Below are 24,028 nucleotides of genomic sequence, written 5' to 3'. Positions count from 1 at the left end.
TTTGGTCATATTATAATTAATTTTGATCTAATAATGTATTATATATATATATGTATATATCAATTTTAAATAAAAATCATAGGTTTAATAAAAAAAATTATATATCAAAAAATTAATTATTAGATCAAAATTAATTGTCATAAAATTTATTATGTAAACTTATATGTGCATTAAATATATATTAAAAATTTTAATGTTATATATAATGACATTAATTTTTAATTTAGTTGATTAGAACGTCATGCTAATAAGGCGAGATTAAGAATCCGTATATCAGCAAGGCTATTTTTGGAATTTACAAAAATTTACTAGGTGCATGAAGAAATTGGCACAGGATGCTTTCTACATGTTACCAATTTCATGTTGGTTTCCTTTCTTTCTAATGTTTTTTTATATGAAAAAATAAATGTAGAGTAACAAAATGATTTGCTTACCTACTTAATTCCTGTTTCCTCTTGAGTTACTTTCTCTTAACATTTTCGTTATTTTTAAAAAATAATAATATTTTCGTTTATAAATATCTGATTAAATATTTTTTTAAAATTTTAATTAAATTCTACTTTTTAATAAGTATATTTATCAAAAAAAATTATTTTATCAGGACAATTTATGCAATTAATAATTTTCTAAAACATATACATTACTTTAAGACAAGTTATGTGTTAAAAATATATATTTATTTAATTTAATATGATTATTTTCACTTTTTTATTTTTGGCTAAAATATATGTTTGATTATTAACTTATTTTTCAGTTCTAAATTAATTTCCTATGTTTTAAAATTTTAAAAATAGTTCTCTAAAATTGTTTTTTAGTAACACGTTGATCCTTTCTTTTGTTAGTTTTAACCGAGCTATGTTAAATTGCTCATTGGCTAATATGACTCTCCCGTGGCGGTGCAATTTTCATCACCAGAAATTGTAAGAAGATGGTAGAACGTTGTACGAGTCCGATTGTGTTGCTCTGTCTCTTCTCATTTTCTGCACTTACTCTAGCTTTTTCGCCATGCCCCCTCACTGGTTAGTTCTTATGCTTATTCCTTTCCACTTACTTTCTGTCTCTTATCATTTTCATTCGTTTGTGACTTTCTTCCAATTTCTTTTTTCTTTTTCTCTTCCTTATTACTTACTTCGATGTCTGTTCTCCTCTTTAGTGGTCTTTTTCACTTTTTGTTTTTTGGATTCTGAATTATGTTCCTTCGCACCAAACAAGTTACGCTGCATACGTGATGCTCGACGTGAATTGTTTGCTCATTATGCTTTGCACAGTATGTGTTCGATGATTTGTCTTAGCATCACGACTAACTCTGCTTGCTATGTATATTATTTCTATTGTAGGCATTCTATTTCAATCTAATTCGGGTCTTCTGTGCTTTAATAATTGGAACTAGCATGCATTTTCTATGTTGGATTCTTGCAAATTGTTATCCGGGTATTATTGTTAATATATGATATCGGTGGGATAATAAAACTCACAAACACATGCAGCGGAAGAAATAAAATGAGAGAGAGAGAGAAGTTTGGTTGGGTCTTGCTCCACCAATCATTCACGCAAACTAGAGGAAGAGAACTCAACTTTCATTCACTCATTCTACTGATTTCACTAAATTCATGAGTGGTCTTTTACAGGCAAAGCAAAACAATAAACTAATCAACACTTAATGACTAAGTAAATAGTAAAATAATATAAGAAGACTCCATTGCTAAGAACAAAATGTCGGTGCTTTCTTCTTTTCATGCGGTGCATGCAGTGGATTCAAGGCCGTGTTCCGGCTGTATGGGCGGTGTACTATGGCAGTAAACGATTCTCAAGTCTAGAAGCAGAATTTTGGTCCAATAAGAAATCATTTCAGGCAGTCAAATATTTTAACTTGATTTAAACTTCTAACAATATACAACTCGCTGCTAATAAGAAGCCTTTTTGGGTATGAAAAGGATCACAGGGTAGTGCTTCATTTTCGGTTATTTATCCAGATGTTTGTTTTGGATACCAAGTGATGATTCCTATCCTATGTGTTTTTTTTAATAAACGAAATATTGTCAAAGATGATAAAGTGTTACTAGAGGTGTATGTTTTTACTTTGTTCACTTTTTTCTGGGTTCATTTTTTGAATCCACAAATATGCAGGGTTACCGCTGGTGAGAAATATCAGTGAGATTCCTCAGGATAACTACGGTAGGGCTGGTCTCTCTCACATGACTGTTGCAGGTTCATTGTTGCATGGAATGAAAGAGGTATCCAACTTAATCTTTCTGAGCATTTCCTTCCCCTTTTAACTCATTTTAAATTCATAATTTATTTGATGCAAAATATCACATGACAATGGTGAAATGAAGTTGTGACTAAAATATTATATTAAGCAAACATGATGCCAAACTGTATTGGATGATAGGTTTCAAGTAGTAATTGTGAAGAAGGAAGTCAACCCAAAGAGCAGCTGTGTATAGTACTTGATGGTTACGCCTTGTGTCTACTGTAACAGAAGATTTGTTATTGATAAAGTTACACAATTAGTTTGGGGTAAAATATGTTTTAGGTCACTCAAAATATCTTGAAATTCGGTTTTAGTCCCTATAAAAATTTAATGCTTTTATTTCCTATACTTATCGAAAGTGATGTAGATATAGTCCCTCATTAGCAACTGGGAACATGTGTTTTTATTTAAATGTAGAGACTAAATTCGTATTAATTTTTTTATAAGGACTAAAACCAAATTTCAAGATACTTTGAGGGATTAAAAACATATTTTACCCTTTTTTTTCTTAAAAAAGAGTTTACTTTTTACTATGGTAATGGATAGTGACATAGTCCAAAACTTCTTATTCTAAGGTACTGAATCCTGTTTGGCAGCCATCTGTGTGGTCAATGGTGTTCAAACTGTTTATATATTATTATCATATCTCCAAACTTTTCTGGAACAGGTTGAAGTATGGCTTCAAACATTTTCACCAGGAACACACACCCCAATTCATAGACATTCCTGTGAAGAAGTTTTCATTGTTCTCAAAGGGAGTGGCACTCTTTATCTTGCATCAGATTCACATGGAAGATACCCTGGAAAGCCACAGGAGCACTTCATCTTTCCAAATAGCACATTTCATATTCCTGTTAATGATGCTCATCAGGTAAACCACTAAAAGCAAACTGAGATTTCTCCAACTTAATTTGGTTTTGGAAAAAAAATTGGGAATTAGAAACAACCTTTTGAATAATTTATTTGGTACAGGTAAATTAGTTTAAGGTGCTCCTTTTGATGCATGTGGTTTGCCTAAGCACATTAGCAATGAAGATTTAGAATGTTAAGTGTCAACTTTTACGTGTTGTTGATCACGTGATCTCAACAATTTTTAATGTTTGCATTAAGGAGCTATATATTTTCAACAAATTGAAATATTGATAAAGGGAAAGATAAAGATGTTGTGGATACTTTTTGTCATTTGAATAATGATAGTTATGCTTGTTAGGGTTAGGGAGAGAACATCATGTTGTGAGAAGTTTAAAATTTTACTGAGAAAGTATAACAGGCTGGCATGTAGAGCTAGCCCTGTCTTGTCAGTTGTAAACTGTAATGCGTGAGCTTGTTGAAAAGTACAAGCTTTTGTCAGGTCTGTGTGCTGTCAAACGATGTCCAAAGAAATGCAAGTTGGTCGAACAAAGAAACTCTTGGGAGTTTGTTAGAACTTCTTAGTTCCATTTCCGTTGTTTATACTCTACTCGCGTCAATTTGATGAAAAGCAGGATATCATATGATTGTTTAGAGTATAAAAAAGTAATGCCTGCCCAATAGAATTGAAATCTGTAAATGTTGCAGAGAGCATTAGCCAATGAATCATATACATTTCTTTATATAGGTTAATCCAATTCTTACTTGTTCTTCGGTGATATTTATGTTTATTCAAGTTCTTCTGGAAAACTTTGGATTTTTAAATAACCAAAGATAATCTGCATTGCAGCTTTGGAACACCAATGAGCACGAGGACTTACAGGTGCTTGTCATAATATCTCGTCCTCCAGTTAAAGTGTATGTGCTTCTCTTCATGTTTCATACTTTACTAACAAGTTGATAGTGGTAACTCTTGTCCTGGCTCTTTCAAACATGGCAAACTGCTGAAGCTCTTTATTGATTAGTGCAAATGCATTGTTATTTCCAAGTAACTCAGTAGATTGTATCCCCAAAAATACCTGTATTCAACTTGGTTTTCATTTTCTGCTGTTTATGTTAGTTTCTTCTCATGCTTCTTATTTGTTAATGGCCGTCTTTTGAATGTTTTGGTTATTGATTAGGTTTGTATACGAGGACTGGTCCGTGCCTCACACTGCAGCGAAAGTGAAATTCCCCTACTACTGGGATGAGCAATGTTATCAAGAACCTCCAAAAGATGAATTATGATTTATAGTCATGGTTTACACATTTTATTACTGAGATTTTCTATCACTGTAAAGTATTTTCTTAACTGAAAGTCAAAGCTATCAAGACAGTGCCGATTAAAAAAAAAAAGAAGCTATCAAGACAGATTTATATTGATTAGTCTTATATCACTGCTTCATTCATAAAGACTTGAATGTGTTTACCTTCTGTAAAAATTGCCACGATTTGATCAAGATGATTATACTAGAGAGAGGGAGAGAGAGAGAGAGAGGACTATTGATAGATGTATAGCAAATTTTGGAACTCATACAGCTTTTACTTATAACGTCGGATACAGGATCTAAATGTGCACTCAACAATCATTGAAGGGCCATTAAATAAGGCAATAAAAATGCCAAATCTTTTTTTTTTTTGTAGAGAAAAAAAAGTGAATGTTTTTTACCGAGATGAAGAACTTCCGAACCAAGTATATCATGTATAATAGTCAGGAGAAAGGCCGAGTTTGATAATTTTCTCGATGATTTCCAATGTTCCGAAACCTAGGGTATCTAATACTCTTAGCGGCATCAACAATCCTGCATATGTATTCACTTGTCTCTAATGCAGTGTAATTTTTCTCTGGCTCCTCTCCCTGAAACCTTACATTAACATTTCTCCACACACCAAGATTAATAATATGTCAATAGGCACACTCCTCAAATCCATCTAATGTTCTATCACTTGCTTAGAAAGGCTCACTCGTATGCTTGGGCCATGTCCAATGTTGCATACTTACATTGAAAATCATGAGAGGAATCTGGAATCAGTCTTATCCCACAAGGAGAGTCACTATTCTCTGCATGAAGCGGATAGTTTATACCATGATATGTAATAAAATTCAAACAATCCCCTTATGGAAAGTTGCTGCAAATATTTGGTTTTGAATTAGTTTGGTTACATCTTTACAAACTAGAGCAATATGTTATTCTAGTAAAGCAAATAGGCACATAATATTGAAAAGATAACTACAAGAATTAGTTAAGAAGGGAAGGATTATAGAAATTTGTTCCGTGAGAGAAATTTCTATCACATTTTCTTATTTTATCATTTAAAATAAAATTAGTTTTAATTTCATGTATCAAATTAGTAAATACTAAATTTCAAACGCATGTGATGTGCTGGTTCATTTAAATTATTCATTTTTATATTATATTTAGTACTTTTTTAAATATATGCACATAATTAAAATTATCCATTTTTAAAATATTTAGTAGTCCATTAAATATAATTACATAAAACTGGGGAAGATTAATTTGATTTTTTATTAAGTTGATATTTTCTTAAAAAATATTAAGCCTATTGAAATTTATTATGATTTATTTTTTCTCAAAGAAACAATATTAAAGTAATACTTATATGAAATGTATAAATTAAAAAAATAATATATAATAAATAAAAAATATAATTATTTAAATTTGAGTATTCATTTTTGGTATTGTGAATATTATGTTTACATGTACTTCAATTTTGTGTGTTTGTAAGTAATAATTTTTAATATTTATTGTAAAAAATATATTTTAAAAGGATCTTTTTAATCATTTTGAAAATATGTTTTAATTACATGATATTATTGAAATTTTGAATTAATTAACCTTATGACTTAAATTGAACACTTTCTACTCGTGCAATGAGATTTGTCTATCATTATTACTTTTACTATTATTAGTAGTAGTAATAGTAGTATATAATTATTATTATTTGATATTTTTTAAAGTTATTTATTTATAATTTCTTCAAAAAATTATTTATAAGAATAATTATATGTTTCAAATTTTATATGTATGATTTAACAATAATAAGTATTACTTTTCTATAAGTATTGTTATTTATAGGAGTTACTCTTTTTTTAAAAATATTACACACGCTAATATTCATATGTTACTATTTCATTTTTCATTCTAAGTGAATTAAAAAAGGTATAATAATAATAATAATAATAATAATTATAGCATTTATAATCTATAATACTATTTAAGACTTGGATAAAATTAAATTAAAAAACAAACTATACTAATATATATATATATATATATATATATATATATATATATATATATATATATATATATATATATATATATGGACAATGCAAAGTAAGTTGATGTTGAATAATGACACCTTGAGCCATGTAATGTCAACAATGTATCCAATTAGGGTTGACCTAGTGAGAGGTTAAAGTAATATGAATGAGTTCTTAGTTTCAATTCCAATTATCACTACTATAAACATTTTAAAAAAATCAACAATAACAATAATATTTTTTTTCAAGTAGAAAAAGGAATAACGAATATTAGAATTAAGGTTGGCAATGAACTAAACTAATTTGAAATTAATTTGAGATTCAATTCAATAATTAATTCATATAATTTGGTTAATGAAACTCATTATATAAAGGAGTTGGATTATGCATTTGATCAACACATTTAGTTTAAAAAGTAGTTCTCTCTCCCTTCCTCTATCTATTTTTTTTTACCAACTTTCTCTCACTATATATTCGTATAATTCATTTTATATTAATTTTATTTTTACATGAAATAAATATATAAATAAAAACATGTGATATAATCAAAATGTTGAATCGAATTTAGCCAATGAGTTCAATACTTAAATTGAATTGTTGTCAAGTTTAAATTTAATTGCGTTGAACTAAAATAAATCGAATTACGAGCCCAATAACTTCCTATCAAATGAATACAGTTGGGTACTTGGCTCTGGCCTAATTGGAATTTATTTCTATTTGCTACTAGAATATTTTTTTATCTAGATCTTAGAAGTGTAAGCATTCATTTTTAAGCTTCTGAATCAGGAATGGCATAAATTATGTTATACTTGTACTTCTTACCATCACCATTCTGTTCTGTCCACTGCTAATGAATATCTTCAAATCCGTTTTTTCCGAAGACCCGGATCCTCCACGACCCGGATCCAACCATGCATCGCCAGACAAAGCACCGGATCCCCATTCCCCGCCCCGATCGAATGCCACCGAGTCCGCTGCCGGAGGAGGCGGCGGCGACGGTTGGAACTTCGGCGGCCTCATCAAAACCCTTACATCGAAATCGGAATCCATAATTGAGACCTACCGTCGCGATCTGCAGGAATTCGGCACCGGTTTGAAGAAAGAGATCGAGGTCGCGCAGGGTTCTCTCGGGACCGTGGGCCACGTCATCGATGAGTTCGGAAACACCGTCGTGAAAGGAACGGCTCAGATCATATCTCAAGGTAAGGACGCCATCCTCGCCGTCAATCTCGATTCCGATTCCGATAGTAACAGCGCCAATAGAAAGAGCCTCGATTCGGTTCGGTACAGTAGGTTCGACGCTCAGGTTCGTGCTATTCAGGGTGATGTTAGCACTTACTCCGAGGAGCCCGAGGATTTGAATGAGTTCAATGAGTGGAAATTAGGGTTTTCGTTGGAGGGGAAGGGTGAGGAAATGGAGGGGCTTTTCAGAGAGAATGATGCTATGGAGAGTGTTTACAAAAAGGTTGTTCCAAATAGTGTTGATAATGAAACTTTCTGGTATAGGTATTATTATAAGGTTTATAAGCTCAAGAAAGCTGAAGATGTTAGGGTTAGGCTTGTAAGTGGAATATCTGGGGAAGATGAGGATTTGAGTTGGGATGTTGAAGACGATGAGAATGACGATGGTGGGATTAGATGTGATGCCAAACCTGTGATTATGAATAAAGAGGTTGGTGGTGAAAATGTGGATAATACCCACTTACATGTTGATGGCAATGAAGAGGGAACAAAGAGATTGGATGTGGAAGAGGAGTCTAAGGAACAAAAGAAAGACAATTTATTGGAAAGTGAGGAAGTTGGCAACAAGGTGGATAAGTCTGTTGAAGAATCACAAGTTGAGAAATCTGAATCTGTTGGTGACAGGGGTGGTGTTGATGAGGCATCGAAGTCAAAAGCGGATGATGGTGTGAGCAAGAATGATTCGACAAGTGAATCCGATGAGAAGGTGGTAAAGGATAGGGAGGTTGGTGATGAGAAAACTTCTGGTAAAGGTAATGAGTCTTTCACGGTTGAAATTCAGCAATCGGCAAATAAGGAGGAGGAGGACCTTGGGTGGGATGACATTGAGGATCTTAGCAGTATTGATGAAAAGAAAACAATGCAGAGTGGTGGCACAAGCAAAGTTGATTTGCGGAAGCGGCTTAGTGCTGCAGAAGAAGACGAAGACTTGAGTTGGGACATTGAAGATGATGATGATGAGCCTGCTAAGGCTTCAAGTGTTTAATGCATTCTATTATGATTTCTCAATGGAAGTATATGGTGTAAGTGTCATTTTCACGTAAAGAAATTTGTCGGTGTTTTTATACTTTCAGAAACTGGGATAGAAGTAGTATTGTTATCTGTTCTATCCCTAAAATGCATGAAAAGTAACTGTTTCTATGTTATTGTTTCATATTCTGTTCTTTATTTTGGTTATTCATCAATATATGGTGACCATTATCAGACAGACATTTCCTATCTCCTGTTCTAAGTCTGTCTCTGCCTTTTATTTGACAACTTATGAATCAGTACTAATTATTTGTGACCAGTAATATATTCCTTTAAGAAACTTGAGTTATGCTCATTTTGTCTTGAAACATGAGTAACCAAATCAAAACAGAGTAAACAAACGACTTTCCCGCAGTTCTTTTAAAAATCAAGATTCAAGAAATGGCTAAAATCAAATTAGAAAAACTCAGACATAGAGTACGTCACAGACACTGCTAAACCCAAAAGTCTCGCTAAGTCTTGACACTTTTCAAATTGGACTGCGGCAAGCTTTCAAAATAGACAACCAACATTCCATTCATTTCCCCCTTAAGATTTTGGATGTTGATTATCAAGGCAGTTATAATGTTATTCATGATTTCACGTAGATAAAGTCTAGCAAATCTAGAAACGGACATAATGAATTGAAGTCAATAATTCACTTTGGTATGAATTATATAAAAGGAAAAGGTAAAAAGCCACAGCTGCATCGCACCAGTAACACGGATATATGCTGGAAATGAGAAATGGTAACTGTAGTTTGTTTTTGTATAACTTCTGTATGAAAGAAAAGAGAGATGAGAAGAAAAGAAAGAGAAGTTTGTGATGAGCGATGCAATAAAGATAAAAAAAAGGATAAAAATGCTATAAAGAGTATTGTATGAATAATATAAATCGTGGAAAATATTTGACAGAAATTGCATTAAGCGTGTACTTATGAGACCGGAAGTAGCTACTTATCTAACCGATAAAAGAATAATTAAAACAATCCACAAATAATAACAGCGAGTTAAGTAGATGATTGTAAGTAAGCATTCTGGTGACGAATTGATTTGTCTTTTTAACTTAAAATATCATTCTTACAAAAAGCTACCATCAGATATAATTCACACTTTAAATTTGAAAGCTTGACTACTCTACTAAGCTCTTGCGGTGATTGGCAAACATGGGAAACCGTTTTGAACACCACTAGACTCTACTCTATCCAAAGGGAAAAAAGATGAAGAAGAACCAAACTGCTCTTTCATTGCAGCACTTGGGGGGGGGGGGCGTTTGTGTTTGTACAACAAAATTTCAACAGTGTAGAGCAAATAGCTGAGTCGTGGAAGTCACCTTTCTTGATTCAGATTTCTTCAAACCCAAGGCTGCTTTCAGAACTAAACTTGTCCTTATCCTTCAACACAAATGCTTGGTTCAGAAGTGGACTCTCCCATTTGTGGTTCAACGGAGGAAGGTAATGTGAGAAGCCTTCCTTTTTGTGCACGTGGGGGAAGATGCTTGGCAGGTTTTCTAGATGGCACATTCCAGGGCAAAAACACCCCAGTCCCACCACCAGCAAGTTTGCGAGGGTTCAGCGCCACAGGACGCATAGGAGTAAGCATCACCATTGGAGCGTGAAGCATTCCCCATTTGGGCATCATGTTCATGTCCATACCCTCATAGCTAGTTAGAGCACTATTTGGCAAAGCATATGGACTAGCAGCAATGCCCGGTTGCCACATAGTCATTGCACTTGTCATGGTAGTGGGAGTTGGTGTTTGGCATTGGTTGGAGTCTGGCCTCACTCTGAAGAAGGTGATGCTGACCCTTCTGTTAGGGGATGGACACATTACGTGCCTTGCCATGTCAGCACTGTTTCCTCTCATCACTAAAAGAGACCTGCAAAATTAAAGGTGTTTGGTCCTAGTCATTTACATGCTACGCATCAGTTCAAAATACGAGTGGTGTTGTGTATGGTAAGTTCAATTTCCTTGCACAAGAGACACATCCTGCAACTTTTCTACTGGTGCTTACAATATTAATCATCATAATAAAACAAAGAAGTTATATGCCTCATGTGCCAATCCTATCCGTACATCTGGATTCTGGATGCATCCCCTAATTGAATGTTGGAACTGAATGCTCTACAACAATAACAACAAAAGTCTTATCCAACCAGGGGAAGTCTGGAATCACATGCTAACACAACTAAAATGGCCTGAGGCCATGGACTCACCATCAAATGATAGTCATAATTAACATTCCTTAAAAATATTTCAGCAGCTAATCAGACATTTAGCATATTTAAGGACTTGATGCTTAAACTTAGAACAAGAATCGGACTTTGCAAATGAAAGTTACACCCTGCTGCATTATGCAAGTTTCCTGTTCAATACACTATATATATAATTACTACATGAGTGACATACAGATTATGCATGGAAAAGTAAGCTTTTCAGGGGCAGATTGGACCCTTATAATGTGACCCTTATGACAACACTGAAAAAGTACACTAGGTGTCACTTTAACTACAATCTAACAATTGATATTTCTATGACAATACATTTCTGTCCTTCCCTTGAGTGTCCGCAAGTTTGTTTGTTACTCAAGAGAAAAAGAAAAGCAGAGAAGCAATCTAACTCGATGATATATGTATTATATGAAGGCATAGTTGCATCCTCTATAAAACTAGCACTTCACCTTATTCACTTACATTCTGTCCTATAAATGTTGAAGGTACTTCTTCCTTTGTATCCAGCATTGTGACTAGAATCTTAATTAATAAATGGAAGATTAGGACTGCAAATAGTATAAGTTCTTTAATATGTACCCCTGCTTCAGTGAGAGCGTGAGTGGCCCCTTGTAGTTCCCATCATTTTCACTCATAAGTATACGCCCAAAAGCCATAGCTGATTCAGAGAGAAGAAGTGTGGACACAGGTTGATCCAGATGCGGTGGTTTCAGGAATGGCTGAGAAAACTCCCCCTAAAAATAATGAAATTATATAGATATTGCTAAATGGTTATTTCATTGTTCAATGTAAATGATTGTGGTACCTATTTAACTAATACCAGGTAGAACTTAAGAGGAGTCAGCGGGAAAGTATACAGTATTTACCTTTTCAAAGAAGTTGATGATACAACCATTTGGTCTTTTGTACTCGGGAAGTAATTGCCACTGAATAAGGTGATCAATGACACCTTGGAGAAGTACTGGAATTGGCTCTATATTGCCTTTAAACAAAAATTGAAAATGAAAAACAGAATAAGAAGAGAATCACTAGATTCATTTATGCAATATCTAAAATCAGAAGAACCAAATAGTTATGGTAAAGTAAAACAGTTATATGTTATCACAATTTCTTTAATAATCTTACTTTTTGCGTCCTCCTTTATCTGTCCAAATATTGGAACACCCAGTTGAATCAGCTCTCTCTTGTTCCCTTTCATCTGCTTGTTGAATAATATAAAAGTTTCACCTACATGTATACAAGAATATTTGGTTAGTATTTTTAAGAATGCACACAACAAAAACAGCTTGCATTAGGTATATCTGTGTTTAAACACGTAATGTGATTGACGACAAAGAAAGTAAAACAAATACAAGGAAGAAATATAGTCACAACAATTTCACAAGAAAGAAAGTATGACTGTCCAAACAAACATACCCTCTAATATTGTCATGATTCATGATACTATAAAGAAATAAAAAATGAGAATACACAGACACACACAAAGATCAGTGGTGGGTGGTTTACCTGACAGTTCCCCATTCTGGCCAGCAGCATGGATCTCATTCACAAAATCTGTTAGCTTGCACAGTTCTGAATCAGTGAAAATGTCCTCATATAACTTCAATCCTTTTACTACATTCACCTGTTAATTTCAATCAGCTGTTTAATAAGCAAAACCGACTGCTTCTTATGGCATAAACTAGTGGGGTTATGAAAACTCTGTATCCATTCTTCTTTTTTTTAAAAAGAATGTAAATTTAGCTTTTGGAAAAAAGAACTTGCCATATGTCCCTTCACTGACTCTTTTGCTGCGAAGCCTTTTGTCAACTTAAACTGTGAAGAACGTCCTTCACACTCTTCATGATTGGAACATATATTAACGTTCATGGGACTAGCCTGCATTTCTTGAGATCCTGCACATGAACCCAAAAAATTCCATGCAAACTTCAATACTCAGAAAAGGACAAAAATATTTCCATCCTAAGCATTAATACAGTAGACAACACTGCATACATAGGCTTCGTTTCCCCAAATAAGTTAAATGAATGTCATCGATTAACTGGCTCTGCATATGTGTTAGACTGTTTCTACTTTCCCGTTTACTTTACTGTCCTTTCATTGTTATGATTTAGTCAACCCTTGTGGTCATTGTTTACTACAGCATTGTGACATTGCAATTAAACAAGTATGTTAACTGAACATTCAAAATGCAACAATTGTCAAGAAACATTTGTCTTCTTCCAAAAAAAATCGTTATTCGTTGTTGCCCACCACCAATGTGAGTCCACCAGCACATTACATATTTAGTGCCAAAAGGGACGGGCCAGTGCAAGCATTTACTACATGTCTCTTTTCCAAATAAATACATCCTGCTCATTCAACATATTCTCTCTCTTTTTCTTTGCTCAAGCATTTGCAGCTGGGTTTTTCTTTTCTTTCAATTATTTTAATATGTATATGAATCAGTTACATATATTTTTACTAATCTTTCTAATAATCTATAAAAAAAAAATAGAGTAAAATATGTTTGAAATTCGTATAAATTTTAAAAAGTATTAATTTTGTTCTCATACAATTTTTTATATTAATTTGGTCTTTGAAAAAATGTAATATATTTTTATTGGTTTTCAGTAGTAATTCCGGTATACAATAATTATCTGACATGATAAACAAACTTAAACATGTAATTTGATTAGAAGTGAATTAAATAATTTGTGGTGATTAAATCTCCCAAATGAATTAAACAATTTCTAGTGACTAAATATCATTGAAAATTGCAAATTTTCATTACTTGCTAGGTGATTTTCTTGCACTTTCTTAGTAGAGAAGAAAATGAAACAACAATGTTTTGACAAAGTTACCAAATATTAACAAAAATATTCTATTTTTACGTGTACCAAATTAATAAAAAAATTATGAGAATAAAAATAATATTTTTTAAATTAAACATTAAATACATTTAAGAGAAAATAAATTATAGAATGGTAATATAAAACAATTTTATATTATAATTTAATCTGAAACAATCATATATATATATATATATATAATAAGTTTGTTTAATGTGAAGAAAAAAAGATGAATAAATCATGAATTCAAATATCTTGTTAATAAAAAAATTAATAAGTAATATTTATCGAGAAAAGAAAAATAAAATTTGACCCGATGGCTGGTGCGTGGTGTTTGGTAACAAATATAAATCAAATCAGGTCAGCTAATCGGATTTGGATCCCTAAGCCAAGGAGCAACCAAGACAAAGTTGACCCGCAAACTCAGAGGAAGATGCAAGACACATCATTCACTCGCCTTATGTGGTCCCCTACCCTGTAATAAAAATCATTGCACACACTTCTAGATCTATACTTAGTTCCAATTCCAACCTTAACCTAGTTCTGCTATTTAATACTATTTCTCACTCCCCCAATTTAACCGTAACACCGAACCTTTTTCTTTTCTTGTGCCCCGTTGTTCTCATACCTGTAAACCCCATTTAAGTAATCAAAATAATTATCAACCACATGCCCTGCGTCTCTCACTACTCTCCTTTACTTTAATACTACTCCTACATCTATAAATACAAGCCTAAATTTTAACATATGCTTTTCTTTTGCTTCAAAATCATGGAATTTAACGTCATCAAAATTTTGCGCAACTGAATTTTGACTTCAACAAATGAAACGGTACACAAAACAAATTCGTACTACATTGGATTTCTTGGCACAATTTATTTTTCTTTTCCAACACTTGAACCATGAAAAAGAATAACAATAAAAAAAATCGCTCTTTTCAAGAGAGACATAAAGTTTCAGGCTTTATTTCAGTCAAAAAGATCTCCAGAGAAAAACTATTGAATTTTCATCAGCGATTAATAAATGATCCCAACAAAATGATCCTTCAATTTTTTCCCGACCGTTTCTGAAAATTCCGCGTTTCGATTTTGAATAAAAGGAAGGAACAGAAAGAAACCCGTGAAAGAGTTGAGAAACCAACACCAAGTGTACCTTGTGATGATAATTAAATTTTCATTTCCATTGATTTAGAAAGTGAGGAATTAATTCACACGAAAATAAAATAGAAAGTGAGAAATTAGAAAAAAAGAGTTGAATTATTTTATTTACCTGAATCAGTAATCTCGCTCTCGGGGGACTCATACTCCTCGTGTTCGTCACCGCCACCTCCATTTCCGACACTCTCCGACGGCGTCGTTTTTTCGTCGGTTTCGTGTTCGGCGGCGGCAGCGTTGTGGTTTCTGTCGGCGAGTCTGGCGAGCTCGAGCGTGACGTCGGCGATGGAGTGGTACTTCTGCATCTGGAGGACGGGGATCCAATTGAGCCTGCGGCGGTGGATGGCGGTGAAGACGGCGTCGTAATCGTGGGCGGAGGAGGCGGAGAGGTGGGCGCAGAGGGCGTCGATGATGGCGTTGGCGGCAGCGAACTCGCCGCGGAACCAGGCGAGGATGGCGTCCTTGGCGAAGGAGTCGGAGACGAGCATTGGGGGAGGGACCATGGTGGGTCGATCGGAGGGTGATGTTGTTGTAGGGCCAGCCGCCATGGAATTGGGTCGCGCAGTGATCGGAGCCAATGGTGCGTTTGTGTTGGGCCCAAATCGAAGGTCGAAGAAGAAGAAGGTATATAACTAAGCCTGTGCTTTGAGAAAAGGGTTTACGAATTTAGTATGGTTATTATGTGTTACGGTGTGAGCTTAAATACTCCATCCTCTCTAATGTATGCAATGCATGTATGTGGAGTTATGTTATATATGAACCTCCTCACTCCTCAGCTTCCTTCTGCACTTAACGTGGCACCATCTCACGCCATTTCACGTGCTTGCCTACCATAATTCCACAACAAAATTAAATCAAACCTAAATTATTCCTTCTTTTTCAAGATTATAAATATATAAAAATAATTTATCCAATACTATATCAACTCACGTAAATTTATTCGATCTAGCTAGCCACATCCTAGGGTCTCAATTTTTTTAATTCGTAAAAATTGAAAAAATATTATTTACAACTGAATTAAAGTATCTTAGCATAGATCTTGAATTTGAGAATACATATGGTTTATATAAAATAAAAACAAAAACTCAATCATGAATTTAACTTTTTTTTTAAAAAATAATTAATGTAGGAGTTGAAAACATCTTATGATTAGCGTCAGTTTAACAAAGATAGGGAGTTATTATATAGATGTTGTTTTATGATACTCGCGTAATTGGTTGCTGTCCATTTTAGTTTATGCTTTTGATCTTATTTAAGTGCTCACCATTATTACTAGAATATACAATCAGTTGAATCAATAAAAGATACTGCAGCTTTGACAAATATTAACCAGTGTTACAAATGTAAAAATTAATGTTTATTAAAATTTAGATAATTATATTTAAAGCATAAAATTAATATTGTTTATATTCTTAATGTAACTTGTATGGTTTAATATGATGATTTAACTGTCTAGCCAAAAGAATATATGATAACTAAATTTAAATAACTACTTTCTACATTTATAACACGCATTGTTTGAGTAAAAGAAACATGTATTGTTAACATCAAATAGGTATAAATAATTATTAAATAATTAAATGCATTTAATATGTATTAAATGCTTCTTAACAGCATTGCAATTTATATAAAAAAAAATTAATGTTGAATATATTAGTTTAGGTTTAACTAATTTTGTCTTTGAAAAAACTTAATGCATGTGAGTATTTTTAGTTAAAAAATTGCTTTTCAACACATACAAGTGTTATTTGTTATTGTTTCGCTCTATGGCTACTTAAATTTCATAAATGTTGTTGAAAAAGAAGTAATGTTAATGTTATCCGCAAAGACTTTAACATTCAACTAAGTTTTTGGCAAAGTAACAACTAATTATATTAGAGGAACATACCTAAAGAAGGGAATCGCGGCTATATATATTTATAGGCAATGGCATGTTTGATGATTAAATAACATCGAGGAGTCGTTGAGGAAAAGGCTTATCTTATATATGCTTCTCATACTCAAGACTAATATGTTGTGTCAAAGATATTTGAGAAATTGAGTATTTATTTGTCTTTGGACAAAGTGATCAGATTTCAGGTGATGTTGATGACCAATGTTTTATTATTTTTTTATTACACGACCAACTTAGAAGTTCATGGTCTCAACAAGTGATCACGTGGTAGACCTCTAAGTTGATTGAGTTGGCATCACTTGCTTAGTTTTTATAACCTAGTTATTATGGTTAACTTGGTTACAATATAAGGTAAGTTTTTTGTTTGAATGATTGGAATTATTAAATATTGAATCAGGCAAGAATTTTTTAAATTAATCTATTTACTAAAAGCTTCTTTTGTTTTGACTTTTTTGGCAAAAGCTTGCACGAAGCATGCTAAAAGGCTAAGAAATAAAATTTGCTAGTTGGTGTATGTCCAAGCCCCTTAAATAACAAAAAAACAAATAGGTTAGTTGGTTTGCACTACCACAATTCCATTACTTCACATAGAGCACAAATGAAATTTTCTATTGCCGCGTTTTTCTTGTTCCCTGTGTCATCCTCGGTAAAACAGATTGGAAAATTTAGCATTTCCTCTTTATGATAAAAAAAAAAACCACACATATTAATGTCTCGAGCAAGATCGTTTTCGTTTGGTTGATCTCACGGCATCTGTTCTGGACCTAACTAACCATAAATATAAAGTTTACGAGGGAGAGAGAAAGCCATAGATTTAGCACCCCAAAATGGATGTTTGAGAATCAAGAGCAAGAACACTTATGGTGTGTTTGGATTTGAGTTCACAATTCATGTCTTCCAAATTATTTACGTCCATATTTTTCAATTGAGGCGAAAGTAAATATTTTTTGTTTCAGTTGGATCCACCTTCACACTAAAAAATATCAAACAAAACATGCTATTAAATAAAGGGTAATCAAAATTACCAATGTGTACATCACACCCTTAATAAAAAAATTTATTTATAAGATTTAAACTCGAATGTTATTTGAAATTGGTTAAAATATAATTTTATTTGAATCAACTTAATGCTGATTATGATACTGTAACCACATTTTAATTTTAATTTTTATTCATTTTAATCCATAAGTTTATTAATTATATACGCTGATATTTTGATATTTTAACTTTAAATCATGATATGTTATGTCACGCTATTGTGGCAATAACTTTCGATACGAATTGAAGGAGGAAAAAAGAGGAAATTTAAAAAAATAATGAAAACCTTTTTATTTTAATGGGGCATTTTTTGTTGTTGTAATTTTGTGGCATAAAGAGTCAAATCCAATCATCGTTTCTGGAATGAAAAGTACAAGTCCTATTTTCTTCCCCTTCCTCCCATGATATGTTTGACATTTCTGAATTCAAACTGTTTCGGATTGGGCTGTAATTTCAACTTGAAAATTGGGTTATCGATTTAAGCAGTTTTAAGCTCCAAATTATAAATATTGATTAAAGTAAATACTCAGACGACAAATGCATATGATACACTCAAGGATATGTTATGTTTCAACTTGGAAGAAAATTATCTTCTTGTTACATCAAATAGAATATCAGTATTTTTAAGGGGTTTTGGGCACCGAATTAGGGAATCTAGCTCTTTCCTTATGCATTAGAATTTTTAAACTAGTTTAAAATAATAGGTCCCAGATGAGTTTTAGATCCTTCAAGGTTTGACTAGGAGTGAAAATATGTCAAATAGTTCGACCATATAACCTAGCCTACATTAGGTTTAAGTTAGGTCATATTTTTTTAGGAAATATATTAGGCCAAGGTTTTTATTAAGATCTAAGTTAAAAATGTCAGACTTTAGGTGATTCAAAAAATCCTTTAGGTCATATTCTTTTAGGAAATTGTTGTTAGTGTTATTATCATTATTGTTATATTAAATTTGTTATAATATATTAAACTTTAACATTTATTTATCTTTTTTAAATGTTGAGCATGTTAATCTACATGAAAAAGTTAAAGTTAAACTTATAAGTTTATCAAAAATAAAATTATGTCCTATTTAAATTTATTATTGTATAATATTTTTAAGTGAGTCATTATGAATGTCAGATTATATTTTAAAATATGTTTGTGTCACATAAATAAGTTAAATTTGACTTTTATAAAGTTATATATATATATATATATATATATATATATATATATCTTTATTTTGATATTAAATTATTATAAAATAGGTCTTTAAAGAAGCTTGTAGATTAAATCAAATCCTTAAAAAAGGTTTGAGATAAACAAGGCAAATTAACTATAAGGTAGGTTCAAATAAAAAAACTTAGCGTAACCTGGCCTATTTTCACATAGGCATATAGTAAACTCATCAAAACTATAATCATTTTGTATGTCTATGCTCAACTAGGAAATTGAATCTCCTACTATTTAATCCATAATTGCTCAGGATGTAATCAAATAATTATCCATCCATCCAATGGTAATTAAGTTTTATAATTGTACCTTCACGAGGATACCTAGGTAATTTTCTCCTTCATTCCTTCTAGTAGCTCTCGATCAATATATTTCACCTTTGATATTAGTTTACTACTGGTAGGAAATATTTGCAAAAAAGATTGACATTCAGATACTCAAGTCAGTAGGATGCAATGTAAGGTAAAAAGAATATTTTTTTTAATGAGTATAATTGTTACGTTATCTTGAGAATCTAACCCTATATATGGGGTAAAAAAACATTCATAGACATTATCTCTCTTAATTAATAGAAATATAATTCAAGATTACCAAACAATACTTTAGATAAGGGTAAGATTAAGATAGTAATAATGTCTCCTTGATCTCTTTAGATTATAGCGAGGCTGAGATGTATTTGGATGACCGAAACATTTTTGGCCAGAGGAGGTCCTAGTGTTCAGCTGAGGGCTCTCTGCTATCCCAATACAATAACCAAATATGCTTTAATACAAAATGAAACATTTTAAAGGTTAATATTTTGTGAAATAGAAAAAAATAATTGCAACTAGTGAGACTTCTGTGGGAGCTACCTTTGGTATGTGTATGTTCTTTTTGTAAACTCTTTTTTTTTTTTTTTTGTCAGTTGAGTACCTCTTATATTGAACTAGGTAACATATTCTGTTTTGCTTATTTTAAAAAATAAATTATTGCAGCAGATCTGATCCCCAAATTAGGAATAATGTATATATAAAAGACACGTACAATCAGCAATAATTTGCAACAATGGTAATCATAAGTCAACCAATTAATGATGCATAACACCATTATAGCTCATTGTGACCCGATGACCATTTAAATCGACTGAGAAAGAGGCGTATGACATTTCACCCTATTGCCCTTCCGGTGGCTAGCTTAGGTCTCAGAATATTTGAATCTTAGATCGTTCGTTAAGGAACATAAATAAACATTATGTAATTGCATTTTATCAACCAACCATTTTGATTATTCATTAAATCGTACTTTCATAACTGTTTTTATTTATTATTTGTCAATTCATTTGTGGAATGGCTTCTTAAAAATCTCACGCGACGGTGCTGCACACTAAAATGGCGACATATGGTGGTAAGAAAAACGTTACTTTTGCTAATCAGTGAAGTGCATTTCATAATTCCAAATTAAAGAAGGACAAATGTGATCATAGCTTGTAGTTTAGTGCTTCTCGCACAGACAATAAGGCCTGAAGTTAAATCTGAACGTAAAAAATGTGCATGCCCTTCGCATCAATACTTTGTTAAACATCATGATATATTTTCAATTATGAAAATTGCCTTTTAATAATTTTGTTAGAAATTTATATGAATGCATGTATGCTATGCATCCCAAATTGATATTCCACAGTGCACACTTAAAGATTACAATAGAGTTGATATACGACAGATTTCATTCATTTCTTAAAAAAAATCCTCTCGAGAATTAATGTAATTAAAATCCGCAAATCATATAGAGATTAAAACACGTGCTTTCACATGTATTAATTTATATATATATATATATATATATATATATATATATATATAAAAACTTGAACTTGAATAGTCAACTTTACAACCAACCTGTTGGCCAATATGTAATCATTAAACAATAAAACAAAAAAGGATCCAAAGGGGTTGAGAGTGTGATGGCAAATTTGGCCTTCATTATGATGAAAATTGGGAGGGGGGAAATAAATGACATGAGGGAATAAGTGAAAGGCATGTCCCCATGTGTGTGGGACCCCCTTAGGGCATAGAACCATATTATTAGGGTCCACTACAAATAGTGGTGGGGGGCCAGTGGGTTATAGATACTAAGGTAAAGTGACCTTGACTTGAGGCTTTTATTTGAACATGTCAACATCCTCGCATTAGACACTGTTGTATGTGTGCTGTGTGCCGTGGTGGTGGTTGTATACTTTCTAGCCTCGCCTGTGTCTTTTGTTTGTGGCTACCCAACCGCATGCACTCATGCTGTTTTCTTGAGCCAGCCATTAAATGGAGCCACTTCTATATCAGCTTGGCTAGGCTTATAGATTTAAGATTTTAGAATAAATGTTTTCCTAGGTCTCCCAAGCAATTAAAAAAGAAAAATATTTAATGTAAGAGTTATAAGAAAATATTAAAAAGATTATGAATAATGTAATTTTTGTCTTTCAATCAAAAGTGCTTTAGTTAATATCCTAAGGATGTTAGTTAATATTTATCTTAGAATAAAGTATGTTTTTAGTTCTCGTACTTTTAGATAAATTTTATTTCAATTCCTGCATTTTTTAAATAGATTATTTTCGTTCTCAGACTTTGAAAACATATAAATATATTTAGTCCATAAAAAATTAACCATTTGTGTTAAAGATGAAAGATTAAATTTTCCTATTTTTCAAAGTTTGATGACCAAACAACCAATTTGAAAGTATAGGGACTAAACTTAAATTTATAAAATAGAACAAACATCAAAAATATATTTTATCCTAGATTTTACGCTGACATTCAATTTTTCTCTTTCATCTTTTTATTAAAATTTGTTTTGATAATTTATCTTTTAAAAAATTATTTTAATTCTTTAACGCTAAAATTTGAGTTAATGTTGTCCTGGTTCATAATTTTTATGCAAACAAATCTAATAGAACAAATTTTACATCTTAAATTTGTAAGAAATTATTTAAAATGTGCTCCAAAAATAAAATTAAAGAAAAATAATCACTATTTCAAAAGCACAACATTAAATCAAATTTTAGAGATAAGGACCAAACTAAATATTTCAAAACATAACAAATTAAAATGAATTTTAGTAAAAGAAAAAAAAACATATTTTAACCTATATTCTAAAAATTGTAAATGACTTTTCTATCATTTTAACCCAATTAAGAGGGGATTCTTTCTTGTAAAGAGACTTGCTGTCTCTTATTCACTTTGTTAAAGTTTTGAGGCAATAAAGTTTGAGAATTTTCGATTCAAGCTTTCCCGAAAGGCATAGGTTACCCAAATGCTTAATGAAAGCCAAGGGCTCGGAAGCGTTCTCTCCCTCCCACTATGGTATTCTTTAATTGACATTTCGCTGCAATACAAGCTATAGAAATAGAAACAGAACCAACAAGAAGCTGTTCTTCGTGGACCATGTTAAAAAGGAAGCTTAATAGAAAATCAAACAATTTTCTTTTATCAGCAAAAATCAAACAAATATTTGTTGCGGAAAGATGGAAGATTCCTTCCCTTTTCTGTAATATGATAATTAAATGAGTTTGACAATATAAACATTAAAAATAATACTGAGTATTGCTATGTAATGTTAGCTAATAAGTAATAATTAAGTAAATAATATAATTGTGACTATAAACGAATAAGAAAAATTTTCCCAACCTACTTTTATTCTAATTTATTTAAAAATCATTTTATATTGTGAATGCAATCTATGATAAGCATCACAGAAAGCATATGAATCACTAATATTTTTTTAATTTAATTAATAGTTTCGAATTTAAATTTTGAAATGAATGTGTTGTTCTTCTTAATCCTATTTGATACGAAAAGGATTGTAAAAAATATAAGTAATTAAAAAATGTTTATTGTAGGCATGAAATACAACGTATATACGGACGCCAAATTTTTGAGGTCCACTACATTTTTAATTTTGGTCACACAAATGCATAATTATTTAGTTGGCATTCACTTTAGCAGCCAACTCCCGTCGGTGCAATATACATTATTGACAAGGCATGCCAATAGGCAATATACATTTTTAATTTTGGTCACACAAATGCAATATTCATTATTGGCACTTCTTACAATTTTAAAATAAAATATACGTATCTTTATCCTTTACATATTTTATTCATTTTGTATTTGAAGTCACTTTAACTACCATCTGGATAAATTTATCACTAGTCTATTCAAATGTCCAAAGCAAAATTGACAAGGCATGCCAATAGGCAAAAACGAACATTGCATTTTGAAGGAGGTTAAATTGAAAGGAAGGAAATAATTACGAAAGACAAACTTTCAGCCAATAACAAATCGATACGCTTTAATTATTCTCGTGATCATTGCACATTTTCACCAACAAAAAGAGTTCTAGTCGCAATCAACTTCTACAAAATTTATGCATAGAGTAGCCTCAACTTAGAGACAATTTTATTTTAATTTATTTCGTTTCCCCCCCTACTTTGACAGATACGTAATTATAAGAAAGTTGTCTAATTAATTATTTTGTTGCCTATTTTTAAAGATTCGTACGAAAATTTTATTATGTTCACTATTTTCATACAATTTTAAAAAAAGTAAAGTAATATTTTATAGTTATTTATAAATAATAAAAAAATTTGAACCAAAGAGACTCCTATTTTTTTCTAACAAGGATAAATGACAATATAAGCAATAACAAATTATAAATCTCCTTATCTTATTTTTTTTACTATCCATTATCTAGATGTCTCAAACATTTTGGGGGTCATCAACTAATTAATTATAAAATTAGGATATTAAAAACCTTTTAAAAAATTATAATTAGGCGTCAGCCATGAGAAAGGAGAGGAGTTAGAGTTGAATAAAAGAGAGAATTAAATTTGAGTGTTATTTCGTTAGTAGTAATTGAGATAAATAAAAACTAAAACCCCACTGACTTTAATTTTTACAGTAAAATTTTAATAGTAAATATTAAAAAGAATTGATATTAAAGTAGTAAAAAAGTATATAAGG

At 31.8% G+C, this 24,028-nt stretch overlaps 3 protein-coding genes across 4 annotated transcripts; 2 read left to right on the top strand and 1 right to left on the bottom strand.

Moving 5' to 3' along the window:
* The first annotated feature begins 852 nt into the window (after positions 1-852).
* LOC114390340 (auxin-binding protein T85) lies at positions 853-4,555 on the top strand. Of its 2 annotated transcripts, none has more exons than XM_028351053.1 (5): positions 853-1,019; positions 2,128-2,234; positions 2,922-3,125; positions 3,954-3,986; positions 4,285-4,555. In XM_028351053.1, the coding sequence occupies exons 1-5, from the start codon at positions 929-931 to the stop codon at positions 4,351-4,353; spliced, it is 504 nt and encodes a 167-aa protein (XP_028206854.1). In that variant the 5' UTR covers positions 853-928; the 3' UTR covers positions 4,354-4,555. The 2 variants fall into 2 exon arrangements, with proteins under 2 accessions (XP_028206854.1, XP_028206847.1); XM_028351046.1 differs by having other exon boundaries at positions 855-1,019; positions 3,954-4,021.
* Positions 4,556-7,118: 2,563 nt separating this feature from the next.
* LOC114390330 (BSD domain-containing protein 1-like) lies at positions 7,119-8,919 on the top strand. Its single transcript, XM_028351032.1, has one exon. The coding sequence runs from the start codon at positions 7,279-7,281 to the stop codon at positions 8,653-8,655; it is 1,377 nt and encodes a 458-aa protein (XP_028206833.1). The 5' UTR covers positions 7,119-7,278; the 3' UTR covers positions 8,656-8,919.
* Positions 8,920-9,696: 777 nt separating this feature from the next.
* On the bottom strand, positions 9,697-15,633 carry LOC114390320 (RNA demethylase ALKBH10B-like). The gene is made up of 7 exons (XM_028351025.1): positions 15,009-15,633; positions 12,673-12,803; positions 12,415-12,532; positions 12,034-12,135; positions 11,775-11,890; positions 11,488-11,642; positions 9,697-10,556 (listed from the first exon to the last, which is right to left on the bottom strand). Exons 1-7 carry the CDS (start codon positions 15,439-15,441, stop codon positions 10,067-10,069), a joined length of 1,545 nt encoding a protein of 514 aa, XP_028206826.1. The 5' UTR covers positions 15,442-15,633; the 3' UTR covers positions 9,697-10,066.
* Between the last annotated feature and the right edge of the window lie 8,395 nt (positions 15,634-24,028).

The sequence above is a fragment of the Glycine soja genome, chromosome 2, assembly GCF_004193775.1.
Source record: "Glycine soja cultivar W05 chromosome 2, ASM419377v2, whole genome shotgun sequence".
NCBI lineage: Eukaryota > Viridiplantae > Streptophyta > Magnoliopsida > Fabales > Fabaceae > Glycine > Glycine soja.
The sequence above is the reverse complement of the archived record's forward strand: the minus strand, read 5'-3'. Positions and strand labels throughout refer to the sequence as shown.

Coding starts and splice junctions, on each gene's coding strand:
- LOC114390340 (XM_028351046.1), top strand. CDS start 929: ATGGTAGAACGTTGTACGAGTCCGATTGTGTTGCTCTGTCTCTTCTCA. Junction 2,235..2,921: donor TGTTGCATGGAATGAAAGAG/GTATCCAACTTA, acceptor TTTCTGGAACAG/GTTGAAGTATGGCTTCAAAC. Junction 4,022..4,284: donor TCTCGTCCTCCAGTTAAAGT/GTATGTGCTTCT, acceptor GTTATTGATTAG/GTTTGTATACGAGGACTGGT.
- LOC114390330 (XM_028351032.1), top strand. CDS start 7,279: ATGAATATCTTCAAATCCGTTTTTTCCGAAGACCCGGATCCTCCACGA.
- LOC114390320 (XM_028351025.1), bottom strand. CDS start 15,441: ATGGCGGCTGGCCCTACAACAACATCACCCTCCGATCGACCCACCATG. Junction 12,804..15,008: donor GAGCGAGATTACTGATTCAG/GTAAATAAAATA, acceptor GTTCATGTGCAG/GATCTCAAGAAATGCAGGCT. Junction 10,557..11,487: donor ACGCTCTCACTGAAGCAGGG/GTACATATTAAA, acceptor TTAATTTTGCAG/GTCTCTTTTAGTGATGAGAG.